The following is a 22,541-nucleotide window of genomic DNA, read 5'->3' on the forward strand; positions in this document are numbered from 1 at the left end:
TTGGATGTCTTACTGAATGTTGTAATAAACTGATTCACTATCTGAGGAATAGCCAATGGAACTGATCACTGTACAACGATCAGTAAATATCCTCACTTTTGACCTTGTGTTAGTGAGAAGTTCATTGAAGCAGCAGAAGTGGTTGGGCCTCAGACACTGCCTGGAGAAACTTGCAGCAATTTCCTGCAACTGAAATGATTGGCCATAGTAACGTTAACCATATTTCTTTTGTGTAGGTGTGACTCCAGCCAGAAGAGAGATTTTCTCTTAATTCCCACTGTCATCAATTTTACTAGGATCCCTTGATTCTGCACTCTAAAAATATTGCTTTGATGTCACAAATAGTAATTATTTTGCTGGGTGAGGTCAAGGGTTTTCTAGGTGGAGGTGAGGATTGGTTGTGTAAGTTGACAGCTGCAGAAGAATGTTGAACCGGAGGGCAAAGCCTGTGTAGCTTCAGGTTTGAGAGATGACTTTTTTTAGAAGATCAGGTTTCCTGTATGGGGGGAGTTAGGACAATATACCGTGAGGAATGGCCATGTGAGATTTCATGATTTGAGGGGTGACCCAGGGAATGAGTATATAACCAATAGGAAAAGATATAGCAAGGATCGGAGGCCAGTGAACTCAAAAGAGATTGAAATCTCTCAGTTTGAGGATTTGATCAGTGCAGAGATTTGAAGGAGGGAAAGTGATTGTGTTGAGGTGAAACATAGGTGAGAAATATTTTTAAAGGAACAGTGAGAGGAATGGAATGACGAATGTTCAATGATGTAGAATTCTGCCAGAGGAAAATCCAAGTGGCTGTATTGCTAGGGAAATGATGGAAAGTGCACTCAATTTGGGAACTTTAAAAATGGGGAAGCTATCAACACCCATAGATTAAATTTCAGCCGAAGGCAGAAGTGCTAATTTAACTTGGGAGGGGGTGCGCACAGGAGAGTGCATGTTATAGGGAAGGGCATATGGTGGGGGGAGTAAAAAACTTTTTAAACAGCAGTAAGAATATCTCCGATATCTGGTAATGCATAGTTAAACACGTTACAGATCATTCAAGTCTGATCCCTTTAACTGTAGAGAGCGAAGGGATGGAGTGAATAAAGGACTTATTCATTTGTTAAAGGGATGTGGCTGCTACTGGCAAGGTCAACATTTATTATTCGTCTGTAATAAATTGGACACAAGAATAGGTAAGGAATGGGGGCAAAAGGGTAGAATAAATAGAAGTAAAGAGCTCAGGTCTGGAGCAACTGCCAAAAAGCTCTCTGACTTCTAGGTTGTCTGCCTAATAAAACACAAACAGTTGATACTGTTGTGGAAGTGGATCTTTAAACTAGTTTTCTATATAATTTTGGGACAATATCCTTAAAAGAAATCAGAGCTAACAGTATTTTGTTGACTCAGCAGGGGAAATGAGGATATTTCAGTAGCTGAGGAAGTGAAGAAGTCTGACGTAAGTTCAATTTCTTTCACCATTACAATGCTTATCCGACCTGTATGCTGCCAAGTGGAATATTACTTGTATGCGAAATATATTGTAAAAGCTGTTTTACAGATAACAGGCACATTGTTAATAGGAGAATCCAAAATACGGATTCCTTCAAAGATTGTGTGTAGTTATTGGCTTTTAGAGCACTGGAAAATTGTAGGAAACTGCAAATTGGCCTGCAAATGGACTTTTAATGGCAAAGTTTCTACCTAATTTAAAAGTTTTTGGGTGTTGTCAAACAGTGAGGATGTTATCAAATGATTGATCCACTGATAAATACGCTTATACTCCAGAGAGCTGCTTTTCTGTTCAGACATGACTTTACAAACCACAAGTAGGCTCAGACTTGCCTGCTGTTCAGCCATGTCATTTGTATGATGTGGTGCTTCTGATTGACTGGATAACTAATCTTAAAAGGAAGACAAAACTTTTAAAATTTGCTCCACATCCCAAATGGATGAAAAAAGCGTTGAGAAAGCAAATCACAAAACAGCTTACATTATTTGGGAAGTTTGAGGGAAAGTAAAATCAAACCTACCCAAAAGGAAATATTTGGAGAAGAGAATGATAAGTCGATCAAAAGTATTTTGAAACATTATTTAAGTTGTTTATTCATTTTGCAATTAAGGGTTGTTAATAAAGCAACAGTTGGTACTTTAGTACCTTAATTCTTGTAATATTTGGGTCCAGTTATTCCTTGTTTGAATGAGTATTTGATTAATTATTGGGAGCGGTGGACAAATAATAAATAATGAATCTGTGTGATTTCTGAATTGAGATTAGACTGCTCATTCTGATAATTTGAATTACTTGATATTCATGACCACCTTTGTTATATTTTTACATTAAGTAATTCATAATAATTGATTAATTAAGTTTTTGTCAGAAGGTGACATTAATTATTCAGCATATTTCTCCTATCAAAATGATAAACAAAAGATATTGCAATCTTAAAAGTCTCCTCATCTTGTCTGTCTTAAAGGAGAAACCATCTCTTATCTTGGCTGATGCAGAAAGTTTGGAAACTGATTTATCTTCTGATGGGTAATTAAAGTTTTTTTTACAATTAGTGAATAATAGATTGTATATGGATCATTCATTTTTTTGAAATTCCATCATTTTAGAATCTTCTAAATTGAAAAAAGTATATAACTTGAAAGTAAGCTTCTTGGTTATACTATTGAAAATATTGAATGTTAGTTTTATTTTCTGTCTTTAACAGAAATCAACAGAAGACTGATCAGCCTTTAAAAGTTGAGGTTGAGCGTCCATCCGTGGAAGCTGTGCCTTTATCAAATTGTAACAAATTATGTGATCATGAAGATAAACTAAGCTTGATTGATAAAACAGAAAGCAATGAAAGCACTGAGAAAACGACAGATGGTCAATCGTCTGAATTGAGTTCAGAGAAGCAAAGCAACACTGGGGAGATGGTACAAAATGCTTCCTCTGATAGAGAACCAGCAACTCCTAGCACTGCTCAGAGTTTTAATTCAGTTGATCATAATGTAGAAATAATACAAGATGAATTTAAAGACAACACTGCTTGTGATGAAACAAAAGATTGCGAGACCCTTGAGGATACCATGCAAAAGTATAAACAGACAGGGGATGAAAAAAACTGTGCGCAAGACAAGGGTGATGATGCAAGTGTAGAACAGGATAAGGATCCCAAAGAAGATGTTTCTTTTGAACAGTTTTTTAGGAGTAAAGATGAACCAGAAGCTGTTGGTTCTGATGTGAGTGAGCAGGGCAGCATCCAGCTGGAGCCACTCACTCCATCTGAGGTTTTAGAGCATGAAGCTACTGAGATTCTACAGAAAGGGAGTGTGGTGACCTCCTCTAAGAAAAAAGGAGCTGCTGCTTCTGAGTATGTAGAGGAAACTACTAAAGAGACCAGTCCTAGCACAATACTCATGAGCTCAGAACATCTAGAAGAAAATAACAGCTGAAGTCTTGGGTGGGGCATTTGACTATATTATTGGACTTTGTGGATACAGACAGATACACGCCAAGCACACAATACTTGTACTGTTAAAGGCTTTGATATTCTTATCCTGTTCAGACTAGAGTTCACATTCCTGTCTTTGTCATAAAAATAGCATGTGAATAGAAAAGACTGAAAATTCTGTATAAAATTAAGCACCTTTGTATAGGTGTAAACTTGCCAGGCTCTTAGCTTACCTAAGTAAACTTTCAGTGAAAGTGGAATCATTACAGAATACATGAGATTATTGCCAGTGTGCAGCTGTGCAGAAAAATCTGACCTCAGTCATGTACAAAAAGACATAATCCTGCTGTTGGTGTAACCCAATGCATATTATTTTAATAGTCTTTACAGTAGAAGTAGATCACTTAGGATGGGTTACATGGTAAACCAAAGTGCAGTTCATCTTTTCATTTTACTGTAGAAAATAGGATATGTTGTATTAAGTAATGCTTTCTTTGTATTGGCATGTATGTTTTGTTCAGCAGTTAATTCTGCTTACAAAGGTAGACATTAAAAGGCAAGGACTGCAGAATATGTAACAGTGAATTGTTTTAAAAAAACATACTGCAGTACTCTCGTGCCAAGCTAACTGTGTGTATCAGGAAGAATAAAGCTGCTTAAAATTATACTGAATATTTTTTGCTACATATTTGGTAAATAGCTCCAGACATGTACTTTGCTCGTGACTGACAGTGGCTTGCTTTGTTGTACAAACAGTTTGTGCAGGAGACAAAAACCCTATTTAAATATCAAAATTTTAGACTTGACTCTTCAGATGTGTCTTAATTTTTATTTTGTTATCAAGGTTGGTTTATTTTAGTTATGAGTACCAGAAGATGCATTATAATTACCAAAATTTGGAAGTGCTGTGGGTATAAGAGAGTACCCTGATGCTGATGGCTGTTTATATCTGTTGAGTGTATTTTGCTAGAGACTAGTTGAGTAAAGCAGTATAAATAGCATGTATCAAAATTTGATAATTTACTGATCTTGTCTCTTTACAAATCAATTTTTTCAATTACTGCTTTAAACATTCTTCTCCAAACAATTACCACTCAAAAGTTTGTTCCATCTGTTAACAAATATAATTTTTAAATATCTCATTATATAGAATTGTTTCTTAAACTTGCAGATTTCACGCCACAAAGCAATATATAAATAGTGAAATAAGATTTCTTATTGTAATTGCATAATAAACACCTTGAGCAGTTGCACTTTCCACTTCTGCGAAATAGTTAATAAAATGTGAACATTTCTTATTTAAGTCCTTTGATTAAACTGGGGTCTTACATATTTTTTAATATTAATATGCATTTGAGATCCCACTTAAAACGACTGTTGAGTGGCTGTCGTAGTGTTCGGGCTGCCTTATGACATTAAAATGAATCTTTCAGTGTTTTCTTTGAATTAAGATAGTAACTCATAAATGTGACATCATTTTCTGCAGACTTTCTAACTTATCTCCCGTGGTCTTTGCCTCCGTGAATCCTTTCATCAGGACAGCAGTTCCATCTTACTGGTTTCCCCTCAATTGCCATCAATGCCTTTCTGCAGTTGCATAGCTGGATATGTCCTTGTTGATACTTTTTTTTGTAGCTGTCCTTTTTCTTCTCCAGAAAACTCTTTAATAGGAATTGGTGTGTACTTGGATGATTTCATTAAAGCAACTTTGGGATTTGAGCCCCTAACTGCTGAAATATATAATTTGAGTCACATAGATTATTTTATCTATTGATTAATATAATTGCAAGTTTAAATCTCTTGCAATATGTTTTTATAGAATGTCTTTGTACAAATAGTATATGGTAAACTGTAATGCCCAGTCTGATAATTCATTGTGCTTTTAGTTTTGAAGTCTATGTTTAAAAATATCAGCCAATTCAAAATGGGAGATCTCTCACTAACGTGTAAAATCTGGCTTAGTTGATGCTAAATATTTATGGTTTAGACTTATCTGCAGGCATTTCAAACTGGTGAATGCAATAAGGGCAAATGTTTCCATGTCATTTGTACCAGGCTCCTTAAAAACGGTTAAATTTATCTTGTACAAAAAAAATACATAACATAGTGACTGTAGCATCAGAGGTACTCAGCTGTGTTTTTAATCCATGTGGACACTATTCAAGAATTGTTTGACTGTAGCTGCCTTCCAGATCTTTGAGGTTTGGTATATGTAGTCTACCTTGTTGGGGAAATGAGAACTGAAATGCAGCCCAATCTAATATAATTTCCTTTACACAGTTAATTTATAGTAATGTTGTAAATACTTTTGTTATGTGTTTTAAAATTATTAATTTAGAAATTGTTAGTACTTTACTTTAAGGATACTCTCCATATTTGTATGTTGGAGTTACATTGATCTTTTATTGCTGTTATACCTCCAAAGTGTAAATTTACTTGTTCCACTCCAGGATACTTGCACTTGAGTTCATGGTATATTCATGAATGTCGGGTATAAAAAGCAACTGTAAACAAAGCAATGTGCAACTGAATAAACATAATAGATGCTATGCTTGCAAACCTTGGCCAATGGACAGAGTAGGCAAATTTACATTATTGGACTAAACTACACTTGTCAAAATAGTTTGGACCTCTGAACTACATCAAATGAATAACAGTGGTGGAAAGGCTTTCCATATAACTTTGTGTGACTTTTTAATGCTGGTTAACTTAGAAAAGGAAATATGTTTCATTGCTGCCATTGTCACTTTTAGTTCTGGAATTGAATTGACTCCTATTCCAAGTAAGGTTACTGGATGCAGGGAGGGGTGGAAATAATGATTTATATACTTTTCTTCTTGTAGAAGTTAAATGTAATTTTAATGCCAGTGCCTGCAAGCTCAAATAAAGAAATTGCATCTAATGACTTGTAACGGTGTAATTTTATTATTCCATGTATTTTTCTTACCTTTCTCTGTGATCCTTTCTACCTTACTAAGCCAGTGAATTATGGGGACTTACAGCCCCTTAATATTCAATCCATTCTTCGTGTGTGAAGCTGAATTTTGGTGAGGTTGTTGTCTGAAATACTTTTTCACTTAAACCTAATGTGACATCAGCACATAAGTGATAACCATTGGAAAATGATTAAACACTCAGAGGTAATGAATCATATAGTCACCCTACTAATGTCATGTCAGCAAGTAAAAATTCCCACCATTGTTACACCATGCATTGTGCTTTCCCACTGGGCAGTCTGTTTTTACAGCATAATGATTATATTTATTGGATTTTTGAGATTGTTGAATTCCAGTTTTACATAATTGCAGTACAAATGTGACAAAAGGAACATGTTGATAACTTTGTTTTGCATTTTTCTACTAACTTGATAGCACATTTGGTGACGTACCTTGTTAGTAGATGACCAAATATGTTTCTCAGATCTTTGGTATTCATAGTAGGAACTGTCCATTGTACATCCTGTATTTTCTTTCACAGGGCCAGCAATTAATCTTCTCAAAGACAACTATGGACAGGCAATAAATGCTGCCAGTAACAGTAACATCCACATTCCATAAGTGCTTTTAAAATCCTGTATTATTTAATTGCATTTTTTTTAAACCTTCCCCAGTGCCAGTGCCCTATATTCAACCAAAATATTTGCAAGCCCTGGCTACAAGTTTCAATGTCATATTTCCCCGACCTATGAAGAAGCAGCTTCATAGTTTCCAACAGTTTGGAAGCCTGATTAGAAAGGTTGATACCTCAGCACCACAGTCATTGGACCAATATTTTTGAATTTAACCATGATGTTCTGTCAGAGTTCAGAACAATTTGTGCTGGACATCCATTGTTTTGAGCTTGTGAAATGCTCATTTTTTTTGAGAGTGCTAAATGATATATTTTAGGTGGAAATGCATCTGACATGGCTTCATTTGAAGGTGGCAATTAGCCAATCTCTTATGAAAACAGTCCTGAATAACTACAAAAACAACTTGTGTTTAGTCTTGCCATTTTTGTTGGGAGAAACCTCTCACTTTATGTCGGCTTAACAAATTTGAAAATAGTCACAAACCATTTAGTAACCAACTGTTTACAAACCTAAAACCCATATTGATAGCAGATACATTCAGTAGTTGTGAATGCATTGGATGATTGAAACAGAAATTTTATAATTTGGGGTTGGGGGATAATTTCACAGCTCATATATGAAGGAGCAGCTGATTTTTTTTTGTGTGGCAGATTCAAATAGCAGAGTTCTTAGATGAAGTTCGCAAAGTTTGGAAGAATGGCAAAATGATTAATTGGAACCATTGAGTGGAATCTTGACCACTTGGTTCCTCACTTTTTTAAACAGGAACCCAGTTTTCTGAGTGTGCTTTGACAAGGTGTTCTCAAAAAGAAACAACATTCGCATTCAAGCAACTGGCTCCCTGAATATTTAGGATGGATGGACTATCCATTCTGCTGAAAGATTTCTAATTAACGAGATTATGATATGGATTATAAGGCTTCTGTAGTACTTATATTTTTGAAGCCCCAGCATTGAAAAGCAAACCTAGGAAGACTGTTTACAGGGTCGCTCAGCTGTTATCTGGAGGTCTTGTTATAGTGAGGTGAGCTCTCCCAACGGGTGGTAGAAGAGTACCAGCAATGAAACAGGCATTAGTGCAAATGGATGAGGGAGCTGTAAGATTAATCTATCGGGCAAATTTGCTGTCACCATCCTCTTTCTTCATAGAAATACTCAGGACATGTGTTATACTGCCAAGTGGTTTTCCTCCAACAAGAAGAGACTCTTGTCTTGAACAAAATGTATTGCATTGCAAAATAGGAGCTGTAGTAGGTCATTTAGCCTTTCAAACCTGCTGTGCCATTTAATTGTGCACCCTTTGCTCTGGACTCAACAACCAAAGGAAACATCTTCCCTGCATCTACCCTGTCTATCCCTTGAAGTATTTTGAAGGTTTCAATGCACTCATCTGTCTTTCTGTAAAATTTTGAAGAATAAAGGCTCCGTTTGTCTAATCTCTTAATAGCACAGTCCTAGATGCCAAGAACAAGTCTGGTGAACCCTCACTGTTTTATAGCAGTAATATCTTTGCTGAGATGAGAAGACCAAAACTGCACACATTACTCCAGCTATGGTCTAACTAATCTCATATACAATTGAAGCAAGACTTCACTATTTGTACTCCACAATCATCTTGCTATAAAGGCCAGAATTCCATTAGCCTTCCTAACAGCTTTTAGTTGACAATGGCACCCAAGTCACTTTGCACATCTAAGTTTTCTAACTTCTAACTGTTTAATATTATAGGAACTATGTACAAGTTGCATTAATGCGATCACTTGTGTATTCAATTACTTTCACCACTATCCCAACTCCTCCAAAGAATTAAATTTCACAAATTCGGGAGTTCTGAGATTTCCAAATGCTCCCAGAACATGTTTTCATGGAATTTGAAAGATTGGTATGTATTTGGTATATCTCTGGATTGAAGACTGTGACTTTGATTCTTCTCCTGACAATGAGATGACCTTTTAAACTGGAGGACCTTTCATCTCCTGGATTTGCTTTGCGGAAGAATTATTTCTTGTTGAAACAAGCAATCACCTATTGTAATAAGTGGAGAATTTTTAATCTCTAAAATATCCTTCACAAGGATGGCTTGAAACGAGTACTTTACTTTTGTAGTACCTTGGATCTCTGAATTGTGTAATTTTATCTTTTGACATCTCCAAAACGAAGACAAAGAACTGTTTTCCCTTGACCAGTGATTTCTTGACTTTAAATAAATTGATTCCTCCCCTGTTTGAAGTTGATCTGTTCAAAATGTATTCATGCTTAAAAATGAGAATTCTTGATTGTGAAGATGGTCCTTCATTTCACCTAGAGGTTGTCCGCTATCTGACACCCTTTGTGTGGCAGAGTTGCTTATAGCACATATTTAATCTTAAGTGCTGTATCTTCTGGACCAAGCCATTGTACTGCTATAGGCTGTAAATATCATTTCTTCCACATGGTACTCCCATCTGATGATACAGGGGCAAGAGTCGGTGTATTATGCTTAAACTTAGAGATACCCTTTGAAAAAAAAACACTTTTGCTGAATAGCTAGGCCTGGATCACCTATTTCTCCTGGGAATACATTTATTTCTTCTATCATACCCTGTTCTACCTCATGACCTCCTTTATGAGTAGCTATTTGACTTTTTGCTTTGTGACTGTCTTACAGCCAGCACAATTTGTCAAAAGTGACCCCTTGTTTTACAGATAAAGCATTCTTAATTTTTGAATGTTGGTCACTACTTCTGCCTGTGGGGTTTCCTTGCTCCATCTCACGAAGAATGACTGTTAGTAACTTTTATCTGTCCTACTCTTACTGCTTTCTCATGCAGACTAGGGATTTGTATTTTAGGACTGAACAGATCCTGCTAATCTCATGACAAGGTTGGATTTTTTCCCGTTAGGATTGTCCTGAGCTGCTTCTGGACCTGTTTTACTCATCATTTGATTGGCTTTTTCTTGAAGCAAATCATGTTTTGATTATAATAAAATCTGACAGTCTTATCAGCAATTCCAACAATTCAGTCTGTTTTGACCTTCTAGATCACTTCCATCCCATTTTATATTAATCATCTAGTGGTTATCTATGGGTTGCCATGATTATCGAAGGCTTACAGAACTCATCAGAGATGTTTGTTGCTTATTTCACACCTTGATGAGCTATAACATCAGCTTTACTCTCAGTTGTATACTGAAGTTTGCTTAGGAAGCTATAATTAGGTGGCATAGTCTGAGAGTTAGAGCCAGACTGTTCAGGAGTGCTGTTAGGAAGTACTTATATACACAAAGCATTGTAGAATTCTCTTCCACAAGTAGCAGTTGATTAATTAGTTGTTAATTTTAAATCTGAGCTAGATAATGTTTTGTGAAGCAAAAGTAGATATGGGCCATGGTTCTGCTTTGATCTCATTGAATGGTGGAACAGGCTTGAGATGCTGAATGGCCTATTCCTTACATTCCTAATTCTGTCTTAAGAATTGTGTTTTCTCCATTATGTCTAATTCTGTTTTTAATTTGGACCATGTCTGAAATTAAATCTTCCTGGAAATGTTATTTCTGCTGCCATGTCCTCCTAATATGATTACATACTTTTCTTGCTTCAAAGTCAATTCTACTGTATAGCAATGTTGAAGATTTTTTTGTGATCAAAATAGAGATGGTCTGCCTTCTGCAAGAAGCATGGATGATTCTCGCCTTGTCTGAAGCTTCTCTAGATGATTCCTGCCAATTGCAGCATTAATTAATAATCCCAATTTCCTTAATGGTTTCACTGAATGAATCTTGTTGGCTGTGGTTTATATAATGCCTTTGCTTGTAACAACTTCGCTAAAGAAATTATAACCTTTATGGCTCTATAAGAACTCATTCCTTTCATGGTTGTTCCCAGCTGATTCCTGTTATCTGCAGTTTGAAGTAATAATATCCATTGCTTCCAGGATTGTTCCTGGACAAGTCCTGCTGTGTGATTTTAAGTAAATACTGTTTGCCTTTACTGTGGTTTAAGTAATGGATTTTCCACATTTTCCATGGTTTCTACATTTTTCAACTTTCTTCTTTCACTAGATGTCTTTTCAAACTTCTAATTTGTCACTTTATCATTTCAATTCTGGCTTTGCTTTGTTCCCGGGTACGTCACCTCATTTTAAATTGTTTTTGTGGCTGTTGATTTCCTTTATTGTAGCCATATGTCCTGTGTCAATCATATCCTTCCTAATAGTGTAACAATCAGACCGTCAGCTGTGACCTAACTAACATCCTATATAGCTCTGTCATACTTCCCTGCTGTTGTATTCAATGTCTTGAATAATAAAGTAAGTGTCCCAATACTCCACCTTATCTACCTCTCCCTATTGCCTTCAAGGATTTCTGGAGATGCACACCAAGGTTCTTTTGATCCTCTGTATTTCCTGTTGGGCAGTTGACCTTATTACTTCTCTGAAATTTGCCTACATACCTGTCTTCTGTCTCTCCCTACTTGTTTGGATGTATACAAACATATACACTCCCAACAATGTGATCACCCTTGTTTTGTCCTTAAATTGTATCCATTTGGGATTGTATTTTCCTTAATTTCCAAAGACAGCAATAGGCTCTGTCTAATATTAATTAATGTTCTATAATTGTGAGATTATTCCCTAAGATTGCAGTAAGTTGATAACTAGAGGATGACCAGAGATCTCCATCCTGTAGCTTTGGCAGCCACAACCCTCTGACAAAACGTACAGTTCAAAATCCATGCAAACTTTGGTTTCTCTTTCAGGTTTTTCTCAACATTCTCATTTCTCAATTTCCCTGTGAGGCTCCTGTCAATATCCAAACACTTACTATCTGTTTGAGCAAAATACCTCTCTGTCATCGAAATATCTATAAAGTACTTTGAACAAGAATAAACGTGCAGTTAAGTTACAGGTTTTTGTTTGTTTTTTTTTGAAAAAATGCTGTTCACAATCCAAAGATCACTTTCAGCTCCCACCTCACAGTTCACAGCTCCAAACCAACTTGCTACACAGCGAAGGTATATTTTTACCCTTGAAAATATTATTATCCAAATGGTTACATAAACAACCTTCAGGTTATTTCATTTTATGCTGAAACTTATTCCATTTAAATTGTTTGTACTACACCAACTTGAATTGATTAGTCAAGGGAACTATAGTCCAGTGAGCCTGATGTCGGTCAAGTTGTTGGAGAGAATCCTGAGGAACAGGATGTACATATATTTGGAAGGGCAAGGACTGATTAGGGATATTCAACATGGCTTGAATGTGGGAAATCATTTCTCACAAACTTGATTGAGTTTTTTGAAGAAGTAACAAAGAGGATTGATGAAGGCAGAGTGGTAGATAGAGTCATAGTCATAAAGATGTACAGCATGGAAACAGACCCTTCGGTCCAACCCGTCCATGCCGACCAGATATCCCAACCCAATCTAGTCCCACCTACCAGCACCCGCCCATATCCCTCCAAACCCTTCCTATTCATATACCCATCCAAATGCCTCTTAAATGTTGCAATTATATCAGCCTCCACTTCCTTTGTTAGCTCATTCCATTCACGTAACACCCTCTGCATGAAATTGTTGACCCTTAGGTCTCTTCTATATCTTTCCCCTCTCATCCTAAACCTATGCCCTCTAGTTCTGGATTTCCTCACCCCAGGGAAAAGACTTTGTTTATTTATCCTATCCATGCCCCTCATAATTTTATAAACCTCTATAAGGTCACCCCTCAGCCTCTGACACTCCAGGGAAAACAGCCACAGCCTGTTCAGCCTCTCCCTATAGCTCAAATCCTCCAACCCTTGCAACATTCTTGTAAATCTTTTCTGAACCATTTCAAGTTTCACAACATCTTTTCAATAGGAAGGAGACCAGAATTGCACGCAATATTCCAACAGTGGTCTAACCAATGTCCTGTATAGACGCAACATGACCTCCCAACTCCTTACTCAATACTCTGACCAAAAAAGGAAAGCATACCAAATGCCTTCTTCACTATCCTATCCACCTGCGACTCCACTTTCAAGGAGCTATGAACTTGCACTACAAGATCTCTTTGTTCAGCAACACTCCCTAGGACCTTACCATTAAGTGTATAAGTCCTGCTAAGATTTGCTTTCCCAAAATGCAGCACCTCGCATTTATCTGAATTAAACTCCATCAGCCACTTCTCAGCTCATTGGCCCATCTGATCAAGATCCTGTTGTAATCTGAGGTAACCTTCTTCGCTGTCCACTACACCTCCAATTTTAGTGTCATCAGCAAACTTACTAACTGCACCTCTTATGCTCACATCCAAATCATTTATGTAAATGACAAAAATTAGAGGAACCAGCACCGATCCTTGCAGCACTCCACTGGTCACAGGCCTCCAATCTGAAAAACAACCCTCCACCACCACCCTCTGTCTTCTACCTTTGAGCCAGTTTTGTATCCAAATGGCTAGTTCTCCCTGTATTCTGTGAGACTTAACCTTGCTAACCAGTCTTCCACGGGGAACCTTGTCGAACGCCTTACTGAAGTCCGTATAGTTCACATCTACCGCTCTGCCCTCACCAATCCTCTTGTAACTTCTTCAAAACACTCAATCAAGTTTGTGAGACATGATTCCCACGCACAAAGCCATTTTGACTATCCCTAATCAGTCCTAGCCTTTCCAAATACATGTACATCCTGTCCCTCAGGAATCCCTTCAACAACTTGCCCACCACCAATGTCAGAGTCACTGGCCTATAGTTCCCTGGCTTGTTCTTACCACCTTTCTTAAACAGTGGCACCATGTTAGCCAATCTCCAGTCTTCCAGCACCTCACCTGTGACTATAGATGATACAAATATCTCAGCAAGAGGCTATATGGACTTCAATAAGTATACTCTTTTGTCCAAGCAAAACCTCAACATGTAATTAGAATGTAATACTTGAATGTTTTAAGAGGATAATTTAGTAATGGCTTGTAATTAATCCCCATGAATATATAATAACAGATTTCTGATAACCACCTTAAATCCCCACAATTACTCATTCACCTTGAGCACTTGCTGTACCTACTCTCTTCTATTCATTCCTTTTATCTGCTCTGTTGGATTGCTTTAATCTTTTCACCCTTATCTGAATATATGATTACACTGGACTATGAACATTAAGGTTAAATACAGAGTACTTACATTTGATGTGCCTAATCATTTATATCTATTTTTTTCCCCAAAGATCTTGAGTTGAAAATAAATAATGAGAAATCTGTAATGTTTACACACAAACTCCAGCTGATTATTTATACTGTGAACATATTCAACCTGAAACAGTTGTCCAAAGTGGTTTTCCAAATGCCACCAGTGTACAAATACAGATAGTGAAGCAACAGTCTTGGTGTGCTGAGCAATAAAAATGAAATAATTAAGAGTATTCTGTAATTGAATTGGGATTTGGCACGTAATTGTGTGTGTATCAGCAATTCCTGTTAATGGCAGCAAAAAAGCATTTAAAATTATTGGTACCAAATTCTTGGATTATGTGAATTTTTTTTTATAAGGTATCAACATATTTTTAAGTTACGTTTCAGCATGAACTTGCTATCCGTATTCTTTGTAGATATCTGAGTGATGCAAGTAATGCTGATGTATTCTAAGCTGAACTCTAGGAAGTGCTGAGAATTACAAACATAAGCTGCTAAAAATAAACTGTATATGATAAAGGAATAGCTCCTCCTAATGGAAATTCAAACATTTATTCTATGCTTATTGTGGAACAAGATCACTAAAGGTTTTGATGCAATGCTTAAATTTAAATCAATTTTTATTCATAAGCCAAAATTTATTGTCCAAATTTAATTTTCCTTGAGCATATGATAGTGAGCCAAGGCAGCTAAGAGGCAAAGGCCAAGCAGGTAAGGATAGATACCTAGTGAACCAATTGAATATTTACAACAAGCTGATAAGTTTATGGTAATTTTTTCCTAACACCCAAATTTTATTCCAGATTTATTGAGTTGAAATTTCCTAGATGCTATAGTGAGATTTGAATTCCTGTCTCTGTACCATTGCTACAAGCTAGTAACAACTACTAAGCTACTGAACCTACTTGCTGTGGTTCTGTTCGCCGAACCGGCAACGAGCACCCGAGCTACAAATCTTCTCACCAACTTTGAACTGAACCTACTTGTTTTGAGTACAGGGGAAAAACATTTCCTCCTACTCATGCCTATGATTGATCAAACTTAAGGTTAAAGCTGACAAACATTTGGCCTCACCTGTCCAATTAATTAAATTTAATTTTGAATAATAAACAAAATTCTGAGTGATTTGCTCAATGACATCACAGTTCTATTCACAGGCGAAGATGAAATTAATAATCTATGTTTTCCATTTTAATTTCTTCCCTATGATATACTATCGTTTGCAATTCAATTCAGCAGAATCACCACCTACAACTGCTGTCCAAATAATGGGGCAAAGGTTATGATCTGAAATTTTTTTTATGTTAAGCCTGGATTCACAGTTTTGTGCCTGTAACGTGTCTATTTGTTCAATTATGTCTAATTATTCTTTGGCTCTCTTCCCCTTCCACTTTTTCTTTATTTGCTTCAAATCTATTGCATTCTGTTATCAATGCCAATGAAAGGTCATCAAGCTGATATTTTCATTCATTTTCAATCTTGACAAATAGTTCTAGCATTTTCTGTTTTTATTTCATATTTCCAGTATCTGCAGTATTTTGCTTTTCTAAATGTGAAATGTTTGGTTACTATCACTAAGACAGTACTTTTAGCTGACAGATCCTACTTGAAGTTAATTCGCGTCAACTTAATTCAGCAGTTGGTTGGTAGGGGTTAAAAGTACAAAATTACTTATAATTTGTAAAATTGACATTCAGTGGTGGCACTTCAATAAGAAGAGCTTATTCAGTTTATGACAATGGTATAAAAAGGCTCTTGCCATCTAAGTGGAGAATCCTGAAAGCTGGGTACAAAAGCAACTACTTCTGACACTTTATCACTGCCAGAAAGTTTCCTGTGATCACAAAGACATACCAAAACCAGGCAAATATTTACTATTATCCACCCAAATAATAAAAACAAAGCATGAAGAAGAAACTATGGAGAAAGAAAATGAGCTGATGATGAGTGGGAATCCATTAGACAATTAACACAATTTCTAATTGCAGTTCACTGAAAGCAGCCTCATCCACAGTTGCAACTTGAATTTTGTAGATTCTTAAAATCTACAAAAGAAGAAACAACAATTGGCGGTACAGACCAGATGGGCCAAAGGATCTCTTCTGTACAGTTTTACTGTATGATTCTAACTACCAAATCTCTCTCAAGCTAAAACCACGTTTCTTCCCGACACTTTAGTTACCTTATTACATTTTGCGAAATGAGCCAACTTCTGGGCAATCTCCAAATCACCTGGTAGCTTTGAACTCTCATGTGGTGGCAGTGATGACAGGTACGGTTTTACTCTCTCAAGCCTTGGAAGTGTTGTGGGAAAAAGCACACAATTTTCCCGTGGAGCAGAAGATTGCAAACTGTGTCAAATTTTTCCACACTGTGGTTTAGTTCATTAATTCTCTTCAGGTGCAATGACATTAGCAAAGCTTTATTTATTGCTTGTCCCTAGCGAGCAAGAAGTTGATGGTTGCATTCTGATACTCCATTTTGTTTCTGGGCTGACCTGATGCAAAACTCAGTACAGCTTTCTACTCTGTTAAGTGAGTTGACATTTCATGCAAATGTGAAAAAGAACATTGGCAATTTTAGATATAAGACCTTCCCACCTACTCCAGTGTGGACAAGTAATCTAATTGATAGCTGCTCACTATTGAAAGATGAATTCTCACCAGTATCATGATTTCATATGTGCTATCTGGTAGATTGGCTGCATTTATACTCTTTCTTGAGAGGGATCTACAGGGACTGGGTGGTTTAGTGAGGTCAGAAAAAACTATTGGTAGTCTAATCAGGATGCTATCTTAAACAAGATATGCTTTATTGTATAATATTAACTAAGAACAACTTATTATGGTCGACATTATTAAAGAGATGGAGGAAGATCTAGATGGTCGGCCTTTCTCCTTGAGATCTTAAGCTGTTGTCTCACCAAGTTCATGTGATAATGTTAAATTGGATGAAGCTGAAAGCACATTTCAGCATTAACCCTTTCAGACCCTATGTCCTTATATAAAACACACAAGTTCAGTAAGAGTGGCAGGTTCTCTTCAACTAAAAACATGAGACATCACATAAGGATTTCAAAACAACATAGTTTTCTAGTCACGCTCACTCAGAATTTACAGAAGCATTGGATTCTTGGGTGACATTTTAATGCATAATTGCTATAACAACATCATAATCAGAATGCTATCACTTTGGTTTCGACCTTAGCCAAGCAGATTAATAGCAGCAATAAAAAAAATCACAGGTGCTGAAGCTACAATTTTTTAAATCATTTAGATAATCTTTTGTTTTCGATGCTATTTCTCGGCAAACTTTACTCAAAGACCAATTAAGCTATTTTCTGAGGCAGTAATTTGTTAATTGCTCTCTTATGCAAAACTTGTGCAACATGAAACATGGCAGTCTGAACTGGCAGTATCACGCTTAATGCAAATATAGCAATGTTTTATTGGTTAAAAGCTTGCAGGGAAGAAACTTTCATCATCTGTAAAGGGAAGCCCAGAAGTGTTCAGTGCTTCAAATTAAATTGTATCCACAAGGGAAATATTTTGCAGTAAACTGTTAAAGCTGAATTATACAATCATATATTTTAACCAACGGGATGGGAGAGTTACCATAAGTGACTAGTACCTTCCAAAGTTACTCTAAGAAAGAACAAAGCATGCATGTCAGCATGTAATATTCGATAATGTAGGTGTCCTTTGGAACATAATTACTTTTAGTCAAACGCTACTTGTTGTTCTCAGTGATTTGACACATGGATGCAGATTTATATGAGGAGAATTCTATCTGGGGACATATTTATCAGTACCAGGCATTCATGTAACCTGCAGCTTATGGAACCTCATTAAGTGACTGAAGCTGAAAGTCTGTTGCTCAAAACAACCAAAATCACAAAGGGAATAGCAAAAATAGCTGACACAAGATGGACTAAACACATTTTTAAGGATAATGCATTCTGCTGTTCTGCAATCAGAGATCTGGGTTTTAAAACTGATGCCAAGGTATTTGATGTATTAAGAATCAGCAAATATGATTTATAATTACAATAAATCTCTTGGTAATTGTGCTTCAGAGAGACAATTAGGTTTTTGTAGTTGAAGGAAACTGAAGACGTAAAATGAAGACATTACATTGCTAGTTGTTGACAATGTCTTTACATTTCAGCAGTGTATTTTTATATGCATGTTTCACTCATGCTTTTGGAGGTTGGAATTTATTTTGGTTAACAAACTTGTAATTTGGTTAACCACGTTATGAAGAATGTCTGCCATAATGATCATCATCATCTGAAGAGCTCTTCAGAGATAAAACTCACTGATGTCAGCTGATATAAAGAACAATATTTGTATGAAGCAAACTCAAAAATATTTTTTAGGCTCGATGTAAGTTGAAAAATTAACATCTTTATAAGATTACAGCTGGTCTATGCCATTGATTCAGCAGATTAAAATTAGCACAGGGAGTGTTACACAGAGAAGAAAGCTCCTAGTTTTAATTCCTGGTCTGTGCTGATGAAGGAGCAGCGCTCCAAAAGCTAGTGCTTCCAAATAAACCTGTTAGACTATAATCCTGGTACTGTGTGGGTTTTAACTTTATCAGTTTAGTCACTGCCTTTAAAATAGGAGGAAGTCCAGAAATCTGTCCCATGCATTTTGGCAGACAAACAAAGTTGTATATAAAGATTTAACAGTTCTGCCAATAACGTTTATTCAGGATGCAGAATTTGTAATGTTCTGTGCAACATAAATTACTACCTATCTATTTTTCAGAGAATTATAAGTCACTCTGCATACATTGAAATGTAAATAGTTGCTAAAATTGCAAAGTTTATTTAGTTGATACTTTAAAGAGCTGGTTACTGTAACTTCACCAGTTTTATCAACAAGATCATAAAATATTTAAATGTTTTAATATGAGAATAAAGTTTTTTTAAAAAGTCTTATAGGTTGTCATTGGAAAGACCACTAGGAGAGATGAAAATACAATAGGTTAGAAAAAAGGCAGGAAGAGTGGGAGAGCTACAACAAGTTCAAAGGAACTCTGCAAGTGTGATGTCACAGGAGATGCAAGTGATTAGTCAGTGAGTACTGTTCTGTCTTATTGAAATTTGTTTCAAATTAGGAGCTAGGAAATTAAGAATTTAAATTGGGTTACTAGATAGTAAGAAAGATAATAGGGCTCTCGGCTCAGGGTAAGTCTAGAGGGCTGATTTGAAATTAGTAGTTCAAGCAGGGCACTAACTAGATTGTAACATTTGGTTTCTGTTCTTTTATACATTATGGATAAGCATCTGTGCCTTATTGCTTGCAATTCTTGTGCCATTCAGGAACTTCAGAACACTTCATCTGACTTTAGTGATCACGTGTGTACCAAGTGGTTCCACCTGCTTCAGTACAAGCTCAGGATTTCTGAGCTTAATGGGCAGGTGAATCACTGTAGAATATCGGGGAGGATGTGAGTTTTCTGGATACTAATTTCAGGTGGGACAGATAAGCATTTCTGTAACTATCATCATTGTCAGTTGCCCATTGTTGTCAACTAGGGTAAATAGACATCACAGGGGGGAGAATTTTCTGCAGAAGGATGGGAGTGAACTAGGTTGAGGTCCAAACAGAGAGAATGTAGGCCTGGCAGCATCTGTGGAGAGAGTAAGGTTTTGAGTCTATGACTCTTCTTCAGAACTGGAAGGTGTTGCAAATAATTTTTCTTATTTTTCACAGAGGCAGAGGCCTAGTCCAAAAGTCAAAGGGGTTTTTAATAGGGGAGAAAGAGGAGAAGAGAAGAGTGTAAATTAAGGTGTGAAAGGGTGAAATGGTCTTCTCTACTAAAAGGAGAAGAAGGGCTTATGCCCGAAACGTCGATTCTCCTGTTCCCTGCATGCTGCCTGACCTGCTGCGCTTTTCCAGCAACAAATTTTCAGCTCTTCTCTACTAAAACCATGGTAAACTGGATACAACTAAGAAGGGGCTGGGGAAGATGAAAGAAAAGTAGAAAACAGACAGAATTGATCAGTTTCTGAAGTTATTGAACTCAATATTGGTCTTTGAGGCTATGGAGAGCTTAAGTGGAAAATTATGTGTTGTTCCTTGAGCTAGAGCAACAAAACACAATGCAAGCTTGAGGAACAACACATTTTTGCAGTCTTTCTGTTTATTAGGTTGTGGTACACAGTGGTAGTAATGGTGCAGAAATGATGTTGCTACGACCTTATTTTCAGGTGCTAAAGAGAATTTTGAAAATGAACACATCAAAGATAGTAATCTTTGGAATGGTCTCTGTGCCATGCTCTAGCGAGAATAGCAGTAGTGTAAGATTTAAGCACAGATCATGAAGTTGGGATTCTTTCTTCTACTGGTATCAGATTTTTACAAACATGAAAGAAAATTAAGGTTATGTTAAGAAAATATATTTATGTAAAGTTCCCATCTGGTTGAGGAAATCCTTTGTTTGTCTTTCTCTGTCTCCATGAGGCCTCTTTCTGGTAAAGACCCCTTTCATTCCAAATAGGATCTGCTTGACTACTCAACTGTGTGGTCTCCTTCCACACATTTACCACCAGCTACACAAACTGCAATTCACTCAAGTCACTGTGCAGACACTTCAGGTAACACAATCCCACTGAATGAATTTGTTGCCACTCTATCATCCATCAGACTTTAGGCCTCAAAGAGCTTCTCTATGTGAACTATTTTCTGAGGGCTGTCCTTCTATGTTCAGCAATATAGATTTGGCCACCTGTGAACAGCTGTTCAGTGGTTCAGAATCCCAATTATTTTATATCTTATTCCAACTCACTGATTGGAAGATCAATCCTGTCAGCTTTATGATCATTCAACACTGTTCTTCTCAGCACTTCTCTTTGTCCTTTTGGATACCAACTCAAATGCCTGGCTTAGTCTTGTGTATTAATCAGCTTTCCACTCATTGACCTAACCATTTCCAATATAAGTGGGAGTGATCTACAGGAAGGACTATAGTTCATCTGAAGAGAGACTGTGAAGAATAGCCTGTGGATGAGGGCTGAGTTCTGCAATAAGTATAAATAAGCTCTGGATGATACTCTGGCCATTTTTGATCACCCTTGGACAAGGTACCAGACAGCTGTGCAGCATAGGGTCAAACCACTCACCCTCCAGGTGATAGGGGATTGCTGTGGCTCTTGGCAATGCCATAGATGTTGTAATGATCTTGCTCTTAAGGTGCACCACTGATCACTATGAATCAAACAAAGACAACCCAATCATGTACTAACACACTGGCTGTAGTTGAGGCCTAGTCACGGGTGGGAATGGTCTTTGTGAACTTGGAGAGTATCAGAAAGTGCTTAGCCTCATTATTGTTGGGGTCGACAACGATAAAATCCACTGCAAGGATTCCAGGAGTTGTTTGGCAACCAGGCATCCCATATTGGGAGAAGTCACTTCCTTGCTTTGGTTATTCACCTCTCTCAATTTTGACAGCAGTCATCAATATTAGTAGCCACCCTGAGCTAATATCACCACTTTTTAGACAGTCCTCTTTTCCATTGCTTGGGTGTCCTGCTTGATCGTGAACAATACTTAACACTGGAGTCTTTTGGAAAAGATAATTTTGTTCATCTCACTCTCTCCTATTGTCAAGAAAGAGCCGCTAAAGGTCTCCATCCTCTTCCAACAATCTAACATTTTTCCATGCCTGTTTGAACTCTGGTCAGCTGGAGCTGAGATTATTGGGCCTTCCAGTGGTGGTGCAATCTATTGATGTCTATACAAATGAGTTGATGCTATCTGAACTCTTCTTCCGGAATAGATGATAAAGCTGAAACCATACTTAGCTCTATCTCATTGGACCTCACTTATAAGTGGCATTCTGCTGAACTTTAGTCTGAATGTTATAGGGAATCGGGGTTGGAATGATGCATTTGATGAGGCACTGCTCCCTCCAATTGGGCAGTGATGGATACCCTCCTGTGGCCAGTTGTTTTAGAGCATCAGAATTTGCATTATTTTTGCCTGACCTGTATCTGATCTGGAATCAAAACTGAGTTAGTTCAGCAGCCCATTAGACCTCTATTGTTCTAAGCTTTGCTGACATTTGAAAATATTTGAGCTTGTTATTTGTAGTGCTTCAAACTCTGCATTGATCAAATGTCTCTGAGCTTCTGGAAAACAGCCCGTTTCAAAGATGCAATTAGAGTTTCGAACAGATATAATTCCACTTATTCCTATCATTTGAGACTCTGACTAGCACACACAATGGCCACTCTTTTCTGTCCTGGAATCTGTGACAGAACAGCTCTTAGGCTAAGGAAACTAAAGTCAGTTTCCAGTACAAAAGGGAGCTGAATATCCTGGTAGGTTAGGACCATCGATGAGATACATTTCTGTTTAATTGTGCAAA

At 37.0% G+C, this 22,541-nt stretch overlaps 1 protein-coding gene across 3 annotated transcripts in view; it reads left to right on the forward strand.

The window, feature by feature from the left end:
• The window catches only part of znf280d (zinc finger protein 280D), a 128,847-nt gene extending 122,505 nt beyond the window's left edge, over positions 1 to 6,342 (forward strand). For 2 of the 3 annotated variants that reach the window (XM_043677476.2, XM_087981128.1), the window contains exons 18-20: positions 1,405 to 1,453; positions 2,472 to 2,533; positions 2,712 to 6,342. In XM_043677476.2, coding sequence (XP_043533411.2) covers positions 1,405 to 1,453; positions 2,472 to 2,533; positions 2,712 to 3,441 — 841 coding nt within the window. In that variant the 3' untranslated portion in view covers positions 3,442 to 6,342. The remainder of the gene's footprint in view (positions 1 to 1,404; positions 1,454 to 2,471; positions 2,534 to 2,711) is intronic. The other variant, XM_087981129.1, reaches the window with a different exon arrangement.
• Positions 6,343 to 22,541: the final 16,199 nt, after the last annotated feature.

The sequence above is a fragment of the Chiloscyllium plagiosum genome, unplaced genomic scaffold (assembly GCF_037043375.1).
Source record: "Chiloscyllium plagiosum isolate Xiang-an unplaced genomic scaffold, Cpla_swu_hap1 HiC_scaffold_39, whole genome shotgun sequence".
Classification (NCBI taxonomy): domain Eukaryota; kingdom Metazoa; phylum Chordata; class Chondrichthyes; order Orectolobiformes; family Hemiscylliidae; genus Chiloscyllium; species Chiloscyllium plagiosum.